Below are 17,872 nucleotides of genomic sequence, written 5' to 3'. Positions count from 1 at the left end.
TAATCGAGAATGTTTTTTACCACCAGGTTGAATTCTGTTGCTATAGAAAAAAGAAGGAGCATCATCAAACAGAAATTAGCTGAAAACGAACGCAAAAAGGAGAAAAGGAAACAGAAATACCAAAATTTGTATCGGAACGAAGGTAAAACGAAATTGTAAGCTGCTGCCACTGTATGGAAAATTGGCAATCTTATAATTACAAATCTCATAACATAAACCGAACTAACTATGAGCTTCCAAAACTCAAAATGGAAATAATTATCATAAATTTATTAAATAACGATTTTTTTTTATCATATGTGTATGCCTAACCCCAAAATGATTATAATGTATAATATACAATATACGCAAGTTCTGCTTCATTATTCCAGAAAATCAAGAAAACGGTATGTCTGAAATAGAAGTAAATGGCTCTTCACCTACAAATGGTGGCGACATCAGATCTGGAGATGGACAGCAGTTACCTTCTGAACGTGTTCTAGAAGAAGAAGCTAACGAAAGAAGACAAGAGGAGGAAAGAAAAAGGTTGAGAGATCCACCAATTGTATTTAGAGATATCGATGTAAGCTAAATATCGATAAAATATTTGTTTTCTAAATACCTTTTCAGATGATTATGGGTGTTTCTTTTTATGATTTCAGGTACCTCGGGAGTTTGACAACTTAGTAGGAGCGATGGCCGATCATCTTTCGAGCGAAGAACAACAATCTATGGAAGAGTTGCACCAATATATGATTGAAAACGAAGGCTCTTGGGCTTTGAGTGATGGATTCTTAAATTTTGTTGGTAAATAATTGATCATACATTGACATCATGCCGAAATTCCATACAGAACAGTATTTTTGTTATAGAAGTGGTTATATTTCACTTATGGGGGTATTCTTGTCTAGAATATTTAAAAAGTCATTTTTCTTTTTATATATGTATTTTGAAAGTTTAACTGTTCAAGAATATGTGTTCAAGTGCATTCTTCAAAATATAAATTATTTTCGGAGATAAAGCTGTTGGACTACGATAAACCTTTCTCCGCGAAACTTTAAACGTCTTTTTCGATGCTATACGATTCCTCAACTTCTACTCGACCAATATATTATACTTGCAATTTTCACAGTATTTTTTTATAAACTTTTTTCAGTATTAACTACGCTGTAAGACAGTTGCTATTTTGTGGAAAAAAAAAATTAACTTGTCCAGACCAAAATACCCCTTATTCAAAGTTTTTGTACAAAACTTAAACCAGCATTGCTCTTTTCATTCATTAAATCGGAATTAGTTTTATTTTTAAACGGATTTATGCATATAAAAATATATACAAACATATGCATACAATATATATCGATAAAACTAGTTGAAAACTGCACAAACGGTTAGAATATCAAAAGAATAATAATTGAGAAAAAAAGAGTTTAAAACAATGGTTTGTGATTACATATATATATATATATATATATATATATATATATATATACGAGGTCTGTTCAAAAAGTACCCGGAATTACTAATAATTAAATTTCGCGGGTCTGGAGTGTCTGATTGTCAAAATTTTTTTTTTATTGTGTTGGTATACATGCCCCTAAAGTATGATGAAATTTTCAGATATATTCACTGTTTACTTTGTCTGTGGTAGTCGCTAAGGTTCGACGTGTTTTTCTGAGCTCGGCGATTTTTACAATGGAAGAATTGAAAAGTCAAAGAATTTGTATTAAATTTTGCGTAAAAAATGAAATAAAGTGTTGCAAAGTGCAAAAATTCACCAGATATGGCTCCGTGTGACTTTTTCCTATTCCCAAAGTTGAAGAGACCCATGAAAGGACGGCGGTTTTCCTCGATTGAAGAAAATCGCTGAGAGTGCTCAAGGACATATCAAAAAGTGAATATCAAGGGTGCTTCGAAAATTGGAAAAAACGCTGGCATAAGTGTATTATATCTGGGGGGGACTACTTTGAAGGGGACCACATTAATGTAGAAGAATAAATAAATATTTTTTTGAAAAAACGAAAATTCCGGGTACTTTTTGAACAGACCTCGTATATATATATATATATATATATATATATATGGAGGTGTGGTCCATATTAAATACCAAAATGATAGACAATAATAAATTTCATAAAATATTATTTATATTTCGTTTATTTTATATATGATTAATATCCACGACACTATGTGTTGTCATACTGATCATTAATAAAACGTTATTGGTATTTTCTTATTTATAATAGAAAAGAAAGGTTTCAAGAATTATACATTTTTTGGCAAAAACTACTCGGGGAGAAACAAAAGCCGTGTCCGATCTGACACTTGAATTTATTTTTGTTTTTTTTCTGTGCTGTCCATATATGGGCCAATCTGTCCAGTAACATGTGATGCGTGTTGACAAGCCGCGATGCGTGTTGGCAACCCGCTACATCACTCCGCCCTAATGAAAAAGATTGTTTCGCATCTCTGAGTGCCATCTTGAACTTCCTTGTAAATTTCTTTTGGTTGAGATTGTGTGATAAATTTTATTTGTTCGTGGCCGTGGCCGTTTTGAATGCCGTGTTGGCTTGTTGAGTTTGTTGATTGCTTACGTGGCCCTTCGCTGGTGAGTTAGCGGTTGAGTAGATGTGGCCCTTCGCTGGTGAGTTAGCGGCTGAGTATATTTGACACTTCGCTGGTGAGTTAGCGGTTGAGTGTATGTGGCCCTTCGCTGGTGAGTTAGCGGTTGATTGTATGTGGCCCTTCGCTGGTGAGTTAGCGGTTGAGTGTATGTGGCGGTTGCCAAATTGTTTGCTGACGCTCCCTGTCCTCTGCCGTGGTGCTTATAATCGACTCATTTTCCAGGATAATGAGGGATTTATTGAGCACGTGTTGTTGTTTTCGATGTGCGTGGCCGGAGTCTCAGTTGTAGGATTAGAATGTTCTTAGAGTTATGGCGGTTGTGAGCCATTTATATTCATTATTTATTTTTAAAAATTCTTTTCTTAATAATTCATGAGACTTCAATTTATTTTTTTACTTCTAAATTTGTTACTTCTAAATGTGTCTTGATCTTCTTACCTTCTTTCCTTCTATATGCGTGCTATTAATTCACGTTCGCGGTCACCACTAAAGAAACTCGTGTTCTTTATACTACGAATATTGTTTATTATGACAATAGTAATAACACTATGTGTGATTATATTGATCATTTACAAAAACGTAGATGTTATTTCAGTATTTATAATAAAAAGGAAAAAAGTAAAGAATTACAATTTTGGCATTTCGAACATTGAGCAAACAAAAACGAGATCTGATCTGACACTTGAACTTTTTGTTTTTGAGCTGACACTATGATGAGCTTCAAATAATGAACATCTGTCAAGTTAAAATGCGACGTGTGTTGACAGGTCGCTACATATATATATATATATATATATATATATATATATATATATATATAATAAAATATATGCATTACTTACTTTCTATAGGCCGTATTTTAAACGACACCAATGTGGCACCCGCCGTCCGCGTGAACTTGCTGCGACTTTTGGCAGCGGCAGCACTAAAAGATGATGTTATTTTGCTTTTGCATCAAGACAGAAAGGATCACGTTATGATGAATTATGCACAAGAGGTCGACAGGCACACTCCGGAGGAACAAAAGTCTCTAGCACTCTTTGTAAGTTTTATACAAGTTAAAATTTCCTTAAAATATTAACAACGGCGGTAATTCTACTGTCAAACTTTCAAGCGGTGCAATATTGCATGGTTCGTAGGAAAAATATTACACGAATACTGAATTACTAATTGCGATATTTGTTCAACTAAGCCGTATTTACGTTTACGCATCTCTTGATTATTTTAGCATAAAGTTCTATTAATTTTATGGGCGCAAAACTCTTTATCATTTTATCTTCTAATTCATTTATTAAATTTTCCAAGAAGCTTAAAAATCTATGGGCGTATAAAAAACCCAAAATACTGGAACATAAGAGATAAAAGGGTATTAACTAAATGTTGGTAAATTTTATAGCGTGGTTATATATATTCCATTCTACCTCCATACTTCGATTTCAAATCTAGTTTTTCGCGCATGATTTCGTGGTATTATAGGAACGGAAACCGAAATCGAAGTTGGAAATCGGCAAATCAACATTGATAAAAATAACATGACAGCGAGAAATCGGTCTTTATGAAAAAGAAAACTATTGACTCTACTGGAAAGAAAAATAAACTGGATTGATTTAATATTGAAAATAGAGTACCTGCGGCACGTTGTTCCTTTATGTGAATATATATATATATATATATATATATATATATATATTGTTCTAAATAATCTGTAATAACCATCATTAATTAATATTAGTCAATAGTTTATAAAAAACATTGTCTTTGACAGAATAAACCTGATAATGGAACGTATCTAGTTCCGAAACGTCGTTATTAAACATCTTCAAAAAAAAAACTGTTTCTTCTGAACTGAGTCTTCAAAAAAAATTGTTTTTTATTATTGGATTTACTGTTCGGAAAAGAAACAATCAATATATATATATTCAATAGATAAGTCCTGGATTTTTTCAATATATTGATTGTTTCCTTACCGAACAAAGAAAAACGTGTTGTGTTCGGAAAAGAAACAATCAATATATATATATATATATATATATATATATATATATATATAGCTTTATATTATAAATATGAAGCTTTCTTCAAATCGGTGAAATAGGCGGTAAAGTACCCATCGGCATTCTTCCAATATGATATTCCATATTCCGATAATGTCCAAATCCAAAAGTTTGAAATATTCAACATTTTTGAAGCATTATGCATTTTTAGCGTTAATAGTATCTTCTTTTATTAACTCATTCAATTTAATATAAATCCTATAATTCAGCTTAGATTATTATTGTAACATTTAATTTGATTGAGGCAACCGATCTTATTGTGATTACATATCAATATGACAAACATATTTTTTTCCATAAAAAATAAAGTTTATGAACATAAGGTAACCAATAATAACACATAACGATATCGCCACAAGTTTCTAGTAAAATTGTGTGTCATGGAATTCTTGTTGATCTCACAAAAAATAAGAAAACGCTCGAAATCGATTATAGATTTTTAATTGAATTAATTTATTCATGTTTCGGTACATTGCTTTTTTTTATTTGCTGTTAATTTTTTCATTCTAATGTTTTTCAGCTATGCAATATGTTCGAGAATTTAAGCTCTTCAGAATGGCTACTTTACATCTCCGAATGGGATTATAAAGGACAACCTATTTCAAACATTAGGGGAACAACTAAAGTTAGTAAACAACATGATCAATATATATCAACTTTTCTAATATTTATGCATATTTAAATATCTATATTTTTATGTGCAGGTGGCTGTACATTGTTTATTGGCAGCTGAACCAGAACTACAAGATATTGGTACGGCAATAGTGCATAATATGGCCTGCAAGGAGGTAAAAACTGTGGTGTGTATCGAGTAAAGAGTCACAATTTTTAAGCAAAGATCTAACGATTATAATCTGATAACTATAACTAAGGATAGTCAGACTATAAATAACAATTAATATATGATAATATATTATCGTGCAATAATTTATGTAATAGGATTCATGTCATTCTGCATTACGTTCCTGAATATGTTAACACATATTTATACAAGCCGTTTCTGTAAATTTTATATAAACATCTTATCAAATACCTTATATACACACACACACACACACACACACACATATATATATATATATATATATATATATATATATATAAATTAGAGTGGGTTGATTTAAAAATCGCTTACGCACATATGATTTTCGAATTCTAGAGACCAAAATAAAAAACTTTGCTCAAGAAATTATTTATATATATGTGTAGGTTTGGGATGCGCCGAATAATACTTGGTTCGAATAATTCTAAATTAAACCGATCTCGAGCAACTAAGTCTGGAGATATGATCTGTAATAGGAGCGAGCTATATTATAGAGACAAATGATAATATTATTAATTCAAAAGTTTATAAATGATAAAGTAAATATTTAAGTTACACAATTTTTAGATGGCACGTGATAATTTCGGTTCAAAATTTACCCAAACTTTGTAAGCCTTTATTTTTCATTACATACATTTATGCTATATAATTGTAGCTAGTCCATAAATATTTATAGGTATTATACGCGAAATAAATTAATGGAGAAATAGCAACATTGCACAATTGTTTTTTTGCACATGCACATACTGTTCTGAACTGGCGATTTTTTTTTGCTAACCCTTGCGTCAAATTAATTGTTACAAACTTTGCTTACGTCGAGCCAAAATTTATTTTCAATGTTCTTTAAAATTAAGCAAATGTAGTTTCTTTTTTGCTTCCCTCGTTTGAAATTTATTTTTCAGAAAATGCATCAAGGAAAAAGGCTTCGAAAGAAATTACCACCTGGAAGTAAATCCAAGGTACCTTGTGAGCATAGAAAAATGAATGAGAATAAATTATGCTAAAATAACTAATCAACTAATTTTATTTTGCTCTATTTTAACTTATCTCATTGCGTAACTAATTCTTAGAAATTCAGCAAATAAATAAAAACATTTTTCATTTTGAATATTCCGATCATCTGGATTATTTCGGAAGAACTGTATGAGTATGTGCATTATATGATGAAATAAAATATGATGTTTTAATTATTATGTGTAACATATGTTAGCTTACCTGTATTATAATATGCTTCTCCAAAAATATTTAATATTTAAGGTCTACATATTTTTACCGTATTTTGAGAAATTATTATTTGAAACGTGAAATATATGAAATTTAATTAATTGTTTCTGCAAGTTACTAGTTTATTATCTATGTTAAAATTATTGCATGATTCAAATGTAACATAATATAGGTTGACAAATTATTAGAGCCCTGTCATGCAATTTTCGGTGATCGATATAGTTTTATTGCTTCGGACGCCTAGCTAGATTTACTATGCATTTAAATGCAAGCATATGCAATATACGAGCGCATTATAAAAGTGAGGAAGACCGCCTGAATATCATGTTAATGTACTCTTAAAATGCTATGTCATTAGTAGTGCAATTATTTAGTTTATACAGAAGCTACGGTCATGAATTTCATTTTTGAATTTTTATTTCTCAATAAAAACTTTTATTTTTAGGTATTTGACGACGTTGCTGTTGAACTCACTATGGCCATTCTACAGTTTTTCAATTCTAAGCCAATAGAGGAATACCTATTTAGGTGCATGAAAGCCCTTGCTAAGTATGTATTCTTTTTAGTATAAAATAACTATAATTGAGTAATTAGATATATATATATATATATATATGTATATATATATATATATATATATATATATATATATATGTATATATATATACAGTTGTAAAACAGATATTCAAGTTTAATATGTACTAAGAAATATTCTAACTCATATTTCCATATTTATTTTTTTGTCTATTTATTTTAATATTTTTATTGTTCTAATTACTTTATCAGATTTTGCCAAATCAGCGGCCAAGATGTTCCACAATTGATACAGATGATTGGTCCATCACCTGCTTCATTCAAAGGGCAAAGTGAAAGGGTGGACGAACTTATTTTAAACATTTCAAAAAAAATACGCTAGATATTACAATCACTCTACGTTACTCTATGACGGAGAAATTTATTTAGTTATGCAATAATATATTATAAATAATACATACAATTTTAACGAGTTAACATGACATTTACTGATTTATTTAAAAGGGTGTCATTAAAAATCGGAATAATTTTATACAAAAAATACGACATATTAATAGCGGATATAAAATGTTAAATGATCTTAATTGATATTAACTTATATAAGTTATGTAAAATTTCACGTTTATTATATTATTTTATATATTTCTAAATAAAGGCCCCAGAGATGTATTGTTGTGGCTAATAGTTATAATCCATTAAATTTATTTTGTACTCTTTTTACTCCAATCACTTATAAGTCTAAAGTTCAATCAAGAACATGCAGGATTAAGAGCATTATACCAAAAATTGTAAGATACTGTTGAAGTGTTGAAATTTTTGTAATTATTGACAAATATATGAATTATCATATTATTTAATGACACGAAAACTTTATTATATGAATTAATTTATGAATATTATTGTTATAATTTGAAATTTAATATTATTCTGCCCAAACTAATCCTGAACAATGTGAAGAAGTGTCACCTAGATAGATAAGTAGCCTATATGGATATGGACTTCTATACAAGACAGTTTAACAACCATTGACCAGTACATTTACGCTGGAGTTTTACACATTTGCTGACTGGCAATCCAATTTTGTACTCGAGGGCCAAGGCGGCCATTTACGCGATATCATTTAAAAAAAATAATTATAACATATCTTCTTGAACTAAAATAAATTAAAATCGAAATAAATTTGGCACGAACGTAACAGCGGTTTTCATCCAATCACCAAGGTTGCAACCGAGGTTTGGGCGTTGGTAGTACTCAGATAGAGCCCCAGTTAGGTCGTTAGGGGGCGTCCATTAATCACGTGAGCTAGTTTTTAAGGATTTTTGGACCCCCCCTCCCCCTTGGTTATACGTGGTGATATTCAAAATTACCCCCCCTCTCACACCAAACATCACATGTATTTTTAGTTAAGTGAAAAAACTAAAATTTTTGATTCTTTTTTTGAAAATGTTCGATTTTTAAAAAAAAAATCTCTTAAAAAATAAATACACGTGATATCTTACCATACCCCCCCTCCCCCACGTGATATTTCGTGATTTTTTGTCAACCCCCCCTCCCCCTAAAAACCTCACGTGATTTATGGACGCCCCCTTAAATATATTTGTATGATCTCTCATACCAGACACTGTTATTATAACGTCTAATATAACGTCTGACTGTTATATGTATAAAGTATAAAATTGGTTGAAAATTAAAAAAAAAAATCGGTTTTCATATTTTTTTCTCTAATATTATAGGTTTGGTAAAATATAGATACATAGCAATATGTTTCCAAGTAAAAATAGCCTGGCATCAGTATTAGAAAATTTGTAATAATAAATTTACCATATAGTGAATGGACAACCTTCTGGATTGTCATCTATAAATCCTATATATATATATATATATATATATATATATATATATATATATATATATATATATATATATATCTTGTTAGTTTTTTCGACGTTGAAACATATTTCAAAGTAACTAGCAGCCCATTCGTCGAATATATACATAGCTTCCGGTCTGTGCAAAAATACTTAAAATTTTTTCCAGTTTTGCAAAACAAAACTCTCATTATTTTTCTTATTAAAAAAAATCATGATTTTTGACTGGTTAGGTGTATCCATAGATAAAAGTGCAAAATTCTGTGATGTGTACACATTTTTAGATATAAAATACCATGTTCAATATTCACTGATGATGACATTAAATTGAATGTCGAAACGTTTGGAATTAAATATTATTTTATAAATCTTATATTTTATAATTTTATAAATTATAAATTAAGATATGAATATTTATTTTGCTGAAGAAGTATAAATAATTTGCAAAAAGATGGATTGCAATAAATATTTTAAAGAACAAAAGACAAAAGATAATGAAGGGTTATTATGATTAAGTTATCACAAAATCAGAGAATTTTAGACCCGAAATCTTATTTTAACTCTTTGGGGACGGCTGTCCACCTCAGTGGACAAACATACTCTATTTTATAAATAATGACTCAGTTTGCATCGAAAAGTTGAATAAATTACATATAGCAGTGATAAACAGTATTGTATTTTGAAAATAATTTTAAGTTATTTTAGTAGTATTTTTAGCCTTTTTCTTTGCTATATGGTCTTTTTTTTTAATATTTAAAACGACCGAGCGCTTTTAAATATGGCAAAACGACTGGTAAATTTTGTGATTTAAGCAGTGGTGAAGATGAGTTTCAAAAAGACATTCATACGCACAAATTTTACGAAATTACTATTCGCACCGAAGATAGTGATGAATGTGATGATGATATTATCCAACCAACAAAAGGAAGAAGAAGTTGAACAAATTAAATGAAGAGCGGAAAGACATTAGCGAATGTGCCGATTCTCCTTCAATAATCGAGTTTGACATACATCAACAAACACCCCGACTACAAATACCAAGCAATATAAGACATCCAATAGATTATTTTACTTTATATTTTACAAATGAATTATTAGACAATATAAAACAAAAAACAAACCTTTATGGCAGCTCAAAAATGAACAAATATACTGTCTAATCAGTGGCATATTCTAAATACGAAAGAAAGAAAAAGGGATTATATTGTCTGTTCTGACAGAAAAGCACCAGGAGAAAGGCAGCGAACAACATTTTATTGTAAAACATGTCAAAATCAGCCAGCTATGCATTTTGGAAATTGTTTTGAACGTCACCATTCTTTATAAAATGATCAAAAATAAATTAATAATATAAATGTATATCCTTCAATGACAACAAATTTTTGTCGAAGAAATTGCATAACATACACAATGAAATCAAGTTTACAGCCGGTTCAGTAGATTGTTTTGAAATCAATGCCGTCCCGTAAGTGTTAATGTATACTATTGCTGTTTGGATACATTTATTTCGCAAACCAAACAAAGATTTCAAAACCTTTGCGACGTAAGTAGTAACATTTGTCTTTTTGAAATCGAGAATTAATAAACGTTTCCGGAAAACTGTCGATTGAATTACTGTAAAAAAATATTGTAAAATATCTCATATGATCATGACCAATTGGTAGTTTTAGAAAGAGGTTTGAACACAGAAATCTAAGAAATTTATTTCATTAAGGTACAATGATGGATGCAATGGACTTGCATCCAGTTTTCCCAACGAAATAACAGCATGCATTTTTTCTTGGCCCTTAATTACACATTTTACTGTTAAAATCGCAATTGCTAAAAGAAAATTTTAAAATTAAGACTAATTAAAAATTACGTAAAAACTTTAGGGCACAAATGTCTACTAGAAGTGTATGTTCTTAGAGACAAAAACTTAATAAAATTTAAAGATCACTAAATACTTCCGGTTTTTCAAAGAAGACAAGAAGGGTGAAAATATATCTGGAATCATTTGAGAAAAAATCAGAAAATTAGAGAAAATTAGATAGATAAATAATTAGAACGATTAATAAATATTCTTTATATGTATTTTTATATTTTGTGAAAAAAAATGTTCTTCTTGAGGGGGCCTCCAAACAAATTTTCATACGGGGCCCCACCAAGGCACGCTACGCTCCTGCATATGGTTTCAGAGATTAAAACCCTCTCACAAAGGTACGCCATATAAAGCAATTATTGTATAATTCTTACAAATATATTACATTATTTTTTTGTTGGCAGGTGATCTTGGTTAAAGCAAGCAAATCCTAATTATTAGGAGTTTATGTTAGAGCCAAACAAAGAAGTTGTAGTATCACCTGAAGATGCAACTGATATTATGCAATTCATGCAATCAAAATGGAGGCTGAAGGAGGAGAGCTGGAATGCGAACTGTATCCGAATGTGCGTTTGAAATGTCAACGTTTACGTATTCTGCGCGGTACGTATTCAGGTTGATTATATAATATATATATATATATATATATATATATATATATGTTTTTTCAGCGAAGGAAATACCTTTATGCATCTCAGACTGGTCTTAAAACCTCCGCTTTGCCTTTGCCTCTGATCTCCACGGAAACCGTCGTTAGGCATTACTTCGTGGGGGGAGGATCTAGAATGTTATCATTTTTACACTGATTTTATACTTATCTTTTAAATCAGTGAAGTCCCATTCACCCTTTCACTTTCCATAGAACGCAGGTCAATTAGCACATCTCTCGCAAATCTGTCCAGGGCGTTCCAAGCAGCTTCAGTTGTCAGCATCACTTCAACTACAGTATCTGGAGTAATTCTTCGCCTTAATATCTCTTCTACATCTTCCCGTAGATCACTAAACCGTAGGCACACGAAGAACACGTGCTCAGCATCTTCGATTTCGCCCAAAACAATATGAGCAATCCAGCGAGCTATCGTGCCCAGATAGCATTTGCGTAGTGTAATAATTAACTAATCACAAATTCACTATTCATAAATAAGCGCTTAGGAAGGCTGAAATCTACTAGCAGCACTTTTTACGCCATGTTACAAAGCACCCCAAAAAGTGAAGGAAATTTATCGTATTAGTTATAAAAGTAGCAAATATTGAATTTTGACGTTAGATAAATTATCATTATCGACTGCAGTTATAGTATGTAACGTACGTACGTATTGGCCTGAACGTTATCTTGTCGTTTTGTCATTAATTATACATGTATTGAATCTTTTGTTCCTTTTTTTTCTAAAATTTTTGGATGAAAATGATGTTCTGTGTAATATTTCAATGCAATTAAAAACAATGTACAGAAAAGATTATCAAAACAGTCTTATACATAGGTTTATGCTTATTTATATATGGATTTATTGAAAGTTCCTTTAAACATCCCAGCGGAGATCCTTGTTTGAAGAGTGTTTGTATATATGAGCGAAAACTTGACTTTTCGCGGACGATTTCTCAAAAATGGCTGCACAAATTTCTAAAATTTAATGAAACTCGATAAATACTCGGCCGAGTAGTTTCATTATAATTAGCAGATAAGTGCAACATTTGTCGTTAATGTTTTAACCAAAAATCTTGAACCGATTTTGAAAATTTAAAAACTATTCGAAATATATGTTCAGAATCGGCTGGGCCTTTTCTTCATAATTAATTATTGTAAAATAATAAAGATTTTGATGAAAATTCATATGATGATATGGTTCATTGTAATACAACCTTATAGCTATTCTTTATTTTGCAGTGTTTATTATTCTAATCTAAACCAATCAATTATTTAGGTTCTGAGGAACCGATAATAACCTTGGCTCTATATACATTTTTCAGATATTCTTATGCTTATACAATATATATGTATATGTATAATTTATATTTCAAATATAATAATGCAAAGGCCTGGTATAGTGATCTATGTTTACTTTTTTAAATATGTTTGCCTTCCAGTGATAAGCATGTTCTTTGATATATTTTTTATTCGGACCCGAAATCAGTTGACTCGTATGATTCAGATCATTTTGATCTAAAATTAAAATTAAATCGAACACATAAATTATAACAGCAGGCAAATGACTTGAATCGAAATCGATTGGCATAAAATTTGATATAAGTCATAACATTAAGGGCTTGATTAAATAATCAAATCGCATCGGTAATTTGTAGTATGTATGTAGATGTGCCAATATTTTTTCAAAAGTTAAACCCTATAAATGATGTGCTAATACATATAAAGAATCTTTTTTTCTTAAAAACGTTTACTATAATTCAAAACATCTTTGTTATATCTCAAATAATAAGTTAGGAAGTGTGAGAACTTAGTTCCAAGATTCAAAAACATGAAAAAATGTTCAATTAAAAATAAATTTAAATTTCAACGGAATAAATATTCGCTCTTTTCAGATTCAAAAAGTCTTGCGGCTGTTTATTGTTTTTTTTTTAATTTCGATATAAGCGATATTATTATTTAGAATTAATATAATTTGAGCTAGTAAAATATGTGTTTTAAATATTTTTAAAAAATTTATACTAATTTTATTTGTAGAACACTTAGAAAATTTTAATACTTTCTATTTGTATTTAATTTTTTGATGTTATATTATATTACAATGTATACATATATGACTTGCAAAAATAAGGAATAAACTATTAACGAAAAAACTTTGCAAAATATGTCTGTTGCTAATCGAATGATAACTACGTTCATTTTATCTGTCATTTGTTCCAATATTTACAATTCAGCTCGTCAACTAAATTAACGCGCAAATATTAGAAACGTGGAATTTCCAGAATTTAAATACAAAATTGCACAATGCGTTTTTGCCAAATTTGTGACGATAATTGATGAATAATTTTTCCACTAAATTAATTCTTAAGTTAGTTATGTGTTTTTGTTTAAAATTATTTGATCTAATTGATTTTTCGATTACGTTCGTTACTCGTGCGCACGATTTTTGCCATATCGCAATTGATCCTCCCAAACAGCCATCAACTAGCTGTAAGTGGAATTCTGTCTTAAGGCAATTAAGGCATCGTGCCTTACGGCAAATTGCTGGAACTTCCCGTACCAAAAATTATTATTTTTTTTAAAAAACGATCAACATTTTTGAAAATATTTTACTTAGAAAAAATAAGATTTTTGAGAAACTATAAATTGGACAAAAAATTACATTTTTTTGAAAAAAAAATTTTTTTTTAGAAAAAAAATTTTTTTAATTTTTTTTTTTTTTAAATATGTTTTCTTTATTTTGACATATTTTCGAAAATCTAAACTTTTTTTCAAAGCAATCGTACTGCTTTAACTGCATAAAGACGAAATATCAAAGCGCGTAAGCGCCGCGTCGCCGTCTAACGCGTAACCATTGGTACGGAACCCATAGGAATGTAAACCAAATTTATACTTATTGTTAAAATCTCTATAAAATTTGATAATTTGATGTGCATATGTCTAATGATTATTTTTGACCGCCAAATGGCATTTTTTTTACTTTTTTTTACTAGATCTCCGAAACCGCTAGACCTGCCTTCATGAAAATTTTATCAATTTTGCATCTTGTCATTACAAGTAAAATGTTTTTTGAATTATTAAAATCGGACGCTCCGTTCTCTTAAAAACTGACTTACCGTTTTCGGCACTTTTTGCCCCGTATCTTCGGAACGGCTAGACCTGTCTTCGCCAAAAACTAATCAGCACGTCTCCTTATCAATGCGAATCGAATGTTTTTTGAATTATTCAAATCGGTTGATCGGTGTTCCCGAAATCGTCGACGAAAATTTGTATCCGCACATACATACACACACGCACACACACACACACACACATACACACACACACACATACATCCATTTTTTCTAAGGTATGCCAAAATATTCAGAAACCTTTGAAACGTCGAGAAATGCAAAAATTTTCATTTTCGATTTTTTTGCGATTACTATAACTTGCCCTACGGGAAGTTAAAAATGTATTTGTATAAGTAAGCAATATACTTATATGCTTTCATAATAAACTAAGTTGATCTAATTCATCAATCACTCAGTTTTTTTTAAATTCATTTTAAAGCGACGTTCGTAATGTTGTTGTATGGGCCTCGGCCTAGCAACCGCAAGATTTGGAGTTCAAAATCCGCGCTATGTTTAATTTGGTATCAAGCAGTGGTGATATCTGTTTGTATTTGAAAATATAGAGCCAAATATGTTTATATTTAAAAATATCCTCTCGAGCCATTGCTGCAATATAACCATCATCACATCATCAATAAGAAGTATAGGGTTGCTTTCTAATAATGCTAAATAGTAGAAAAAGCTGTCACTTTTCATAGAACTTTTAGAATAGTTGTGATTGTGATTGCTGTTCAAGTAATAAAAAAATGTGTTGAAAGCACAGACTTATATAAAGTGTAGGAACCACTATAGTGAAATGATATTGTAATAAAATGTAGCTCGTTTGGCATCTGAAAAAACGAGGTCGGCACGTGGCGATTACAATAGAAATTTTGAATAATCGATATAACGCTCGTTAGCATTTTTTTTTGAAAAATATATAAGTCAATTTTTCCATATATTCAGAAATATTCAAGCACTTGCACTTGAATTTTTGTGTAATAGTCTTATGCTGTTCTTTTTTCAAATTGTAGCTCTATTGAGATCTTAATAGTAAATGTATTTAGAATTAAAAAGTTTAATTGATTTGAATGCGTTTACTCGTTCATTTTGGATATGCCTTTCGAAAATGAGTTTGATATGTGCACAATAAATTTTATAGGATTTTTAATGTAGAAAAACATTTTATTTAATAAATTCTGGGCCAATATGAAAAAATAAATGAGAAATTTCAAAATATTTATACGATACACATTGAGTACATTGGGATTAACTCTAGGCAAACATTTCAACAATTTGAGGAATTTTTTATTAAACAATTTAACTATTTACATGGTTTTAGTATTCCTAATCTTCATGAAGAGTTGCTTTAATTTATAATCAAATATAACAAAAATATAACAAAATCTATTCTAAATATCAGCCGAAGAACTTTAATCTTTATGCTATCGTATTTTTAGTCCTCATTATTTTCTTTATACAATATATGGTATTCTGCCATCAACACAAACATTTTTACGATTTAATATTAATGATTTAAGAGCGCAGTTTAGTTTTGAATAAAATTGATTTTTTATTCGAGAAATTTTAGACTTCTCTATTTTATGAGATATAATGGTCTGACGTATTTGGTTTTAATGATAATTTTTAAACTAGTGGTGTATGACATCCTGTATGAAGGCTGGAACTTCCCGTAGCGTTATTTATAATTTTATGAAAATTTTGAAAAAAAACTGATATTTTTTTTATTTTTTTTAAATTTAAATTTTTTTACAACTTGTGAAATTTCTTGAAACTTTTGAAACCCATTCAATTCGGTTGATCCATACTGTCGAGAATGCCGTACGTTTGTTTGAAGTGAAGTTTATGTTTACACTACAAATCTTGGTACGGAACCCATAGAAATGAAAACACATATTGTACTTGTTATTGAAATCTTTATATAATATCTGATAAGTTGATGTGCATAGGTCTAATAATCATTTTTGACCACCAATTTTTTTCTGGATCTCCGAAACCGCTGGACCTGTCTTCACAAAAATTGAATCAACTTTGAAACGTAAATATATGCAAAAAATGTCATTTTCGACTTTTTACGATTAATATTAGGGAAAATACGGACAAAATGGAATATAGGGACAAAATGACACAGTGGTCTTATTTAAAATTTCTCTAGTTTTAGTAACGTTTTTGTAACAATTCTGTCAGATGTTGGGCATCATTGACACAGTCTTCTCGACATCATCAGTACAAAGGTACATATATAGCATCTTCAAAAGTTCATTGTTGCTCATGTTCTTTACGAACTTATTTATTGTTATCTGTAATTATTTCTATTAAAATCAATAAACTTATGCCAGTTTCGATCAATTTCATTGCAAATATAAAGAGTTCATTACAGTTTTGATTAGTTATTCATTTGCCATCACTTTTGGACAAAATACAATGGACAAGATGACAAAGTACTATTTTGCAAGTACTTTGCTCTAATTTTGCAAGATTTTACTCTAACTAACTTATTCCGAGTGGATTTATTACACATAATTGAAAACGAACGAACGCGTTAACTCGGAGTATTTTCTGAAAGCAAATTTTTAAAAATCAACAATTTTTATCATTGAACCAGTTTCCAGGACTTCAATGGTTTAGTATGTTCAATAAGACCAAGTACTCTATTGTTATACCAAGTAAATCGTCTAATTTTAATTTTAACAATCGTCAAAAAAAACTTTTATTTTCTCAAACTTAGATGAATTTTTTCAATTAAACTACACGTCGTAGGGCTGTAATATTTCAGTAAGTTCTGTAAGACTGTGTTATATATCGTCAAAAAAGGTTCCATAAAAATTGGCTTAATTTTTTTTTTCGACAGTTGATTACAAGAAAACGGCTCGGCAGATTATCGCACAAAACTGACAAACGATAGTCCTTATTGAGATACATCAAATGACTTTTTTTTCTGAAGTCGGTTCAGGTATGACCAAAAGTCGATGAAAGGTCTAATTTTGACAAATTCCAAAAAAACGATAGTAATTTTTGCAAACTTTGACGAATTTTTAAAATTAAACGAATTGTCGTAGGGCCGTGATATTTTATCGTATGATCTAAGAAATCGTCGAAAAATTTTTTTTAACACTTTATTACAAGAAAACGGCCCGGTCGATCTTCACCA

At 30.0% G+C, this 17,872-nt stretch overlaps 1 protein-coding gene across 4 annotated transcripts in view; it reads left to right on the top strand.

Moving 5' to 3' along the window:
* LOC113377647 overlaps positions 1-7,792 on the top strand; it is a 32,509-nt gene extending 24,717 nt beyond the window's left edge. For 2 of the 4 annotated variants that reach the window (XM_026618029.1, XM_026618028.1), the window contains exons 7-15: positions 27-142; positions 372-562; positions 642-786; positions 3,453-3,643; positions 5,176-5,280; positions 5,360-5,443; positions 6,381-6,437; positions 7,148-7,251; positions 7,489-7,792. In XM_026618029.1, coding sequence (XP_026473814.1) covers positions 27-142; positions 372-562; positions 642-786; positions 3,453-3,643; positions 5,176-5,280; positions 5,360-5,443; positions 6,381-6,437; positions 7,148-7,251; positions 7,489-7,618 — 1,123 coding nt within the window. In that variant the 3' untranslated portion in view covers positions 7,619-7,792. Of the gene's footprint in view, positions 1-26; positions 143-371; positions 563-641; positions 787-3,452; positions 3,644-5,175; positions 5,281-5,359; positions 5,456-6,380; positions 6,438-7,147; positions 7,252-7,488 lie in introns of all 4 variants that reach the window. The other 2 variants (XM_026618031.1, XM_026618030.1) reach the window with 2 other exon arrangements.
* The last annotated feature ends 10,080 nt before the right edge of the window (positions 7,793-17,872 follow it).

Source organism: Ctenocephalides felis, unplaced genomic scaffold (genome assembly GCF_003426905.1).
Source record: "Ctenocephalides felis isolate EL2017-DRISC unplaced genomic scaffold, ASM342690v1 CF-g0.4_SCAFFOLD_01886, whole genome shotgun sequence".
Lineage (NCBI taxonomy): Eukaryota > Metazoa > Arthropoda > Insecta > Siphonaptera > Pulicidae > Ctenocephalides > Ctenocephalides felis.
This window is presented reverse-complemented; position numbering and strand designations above follow the sequence as displayed.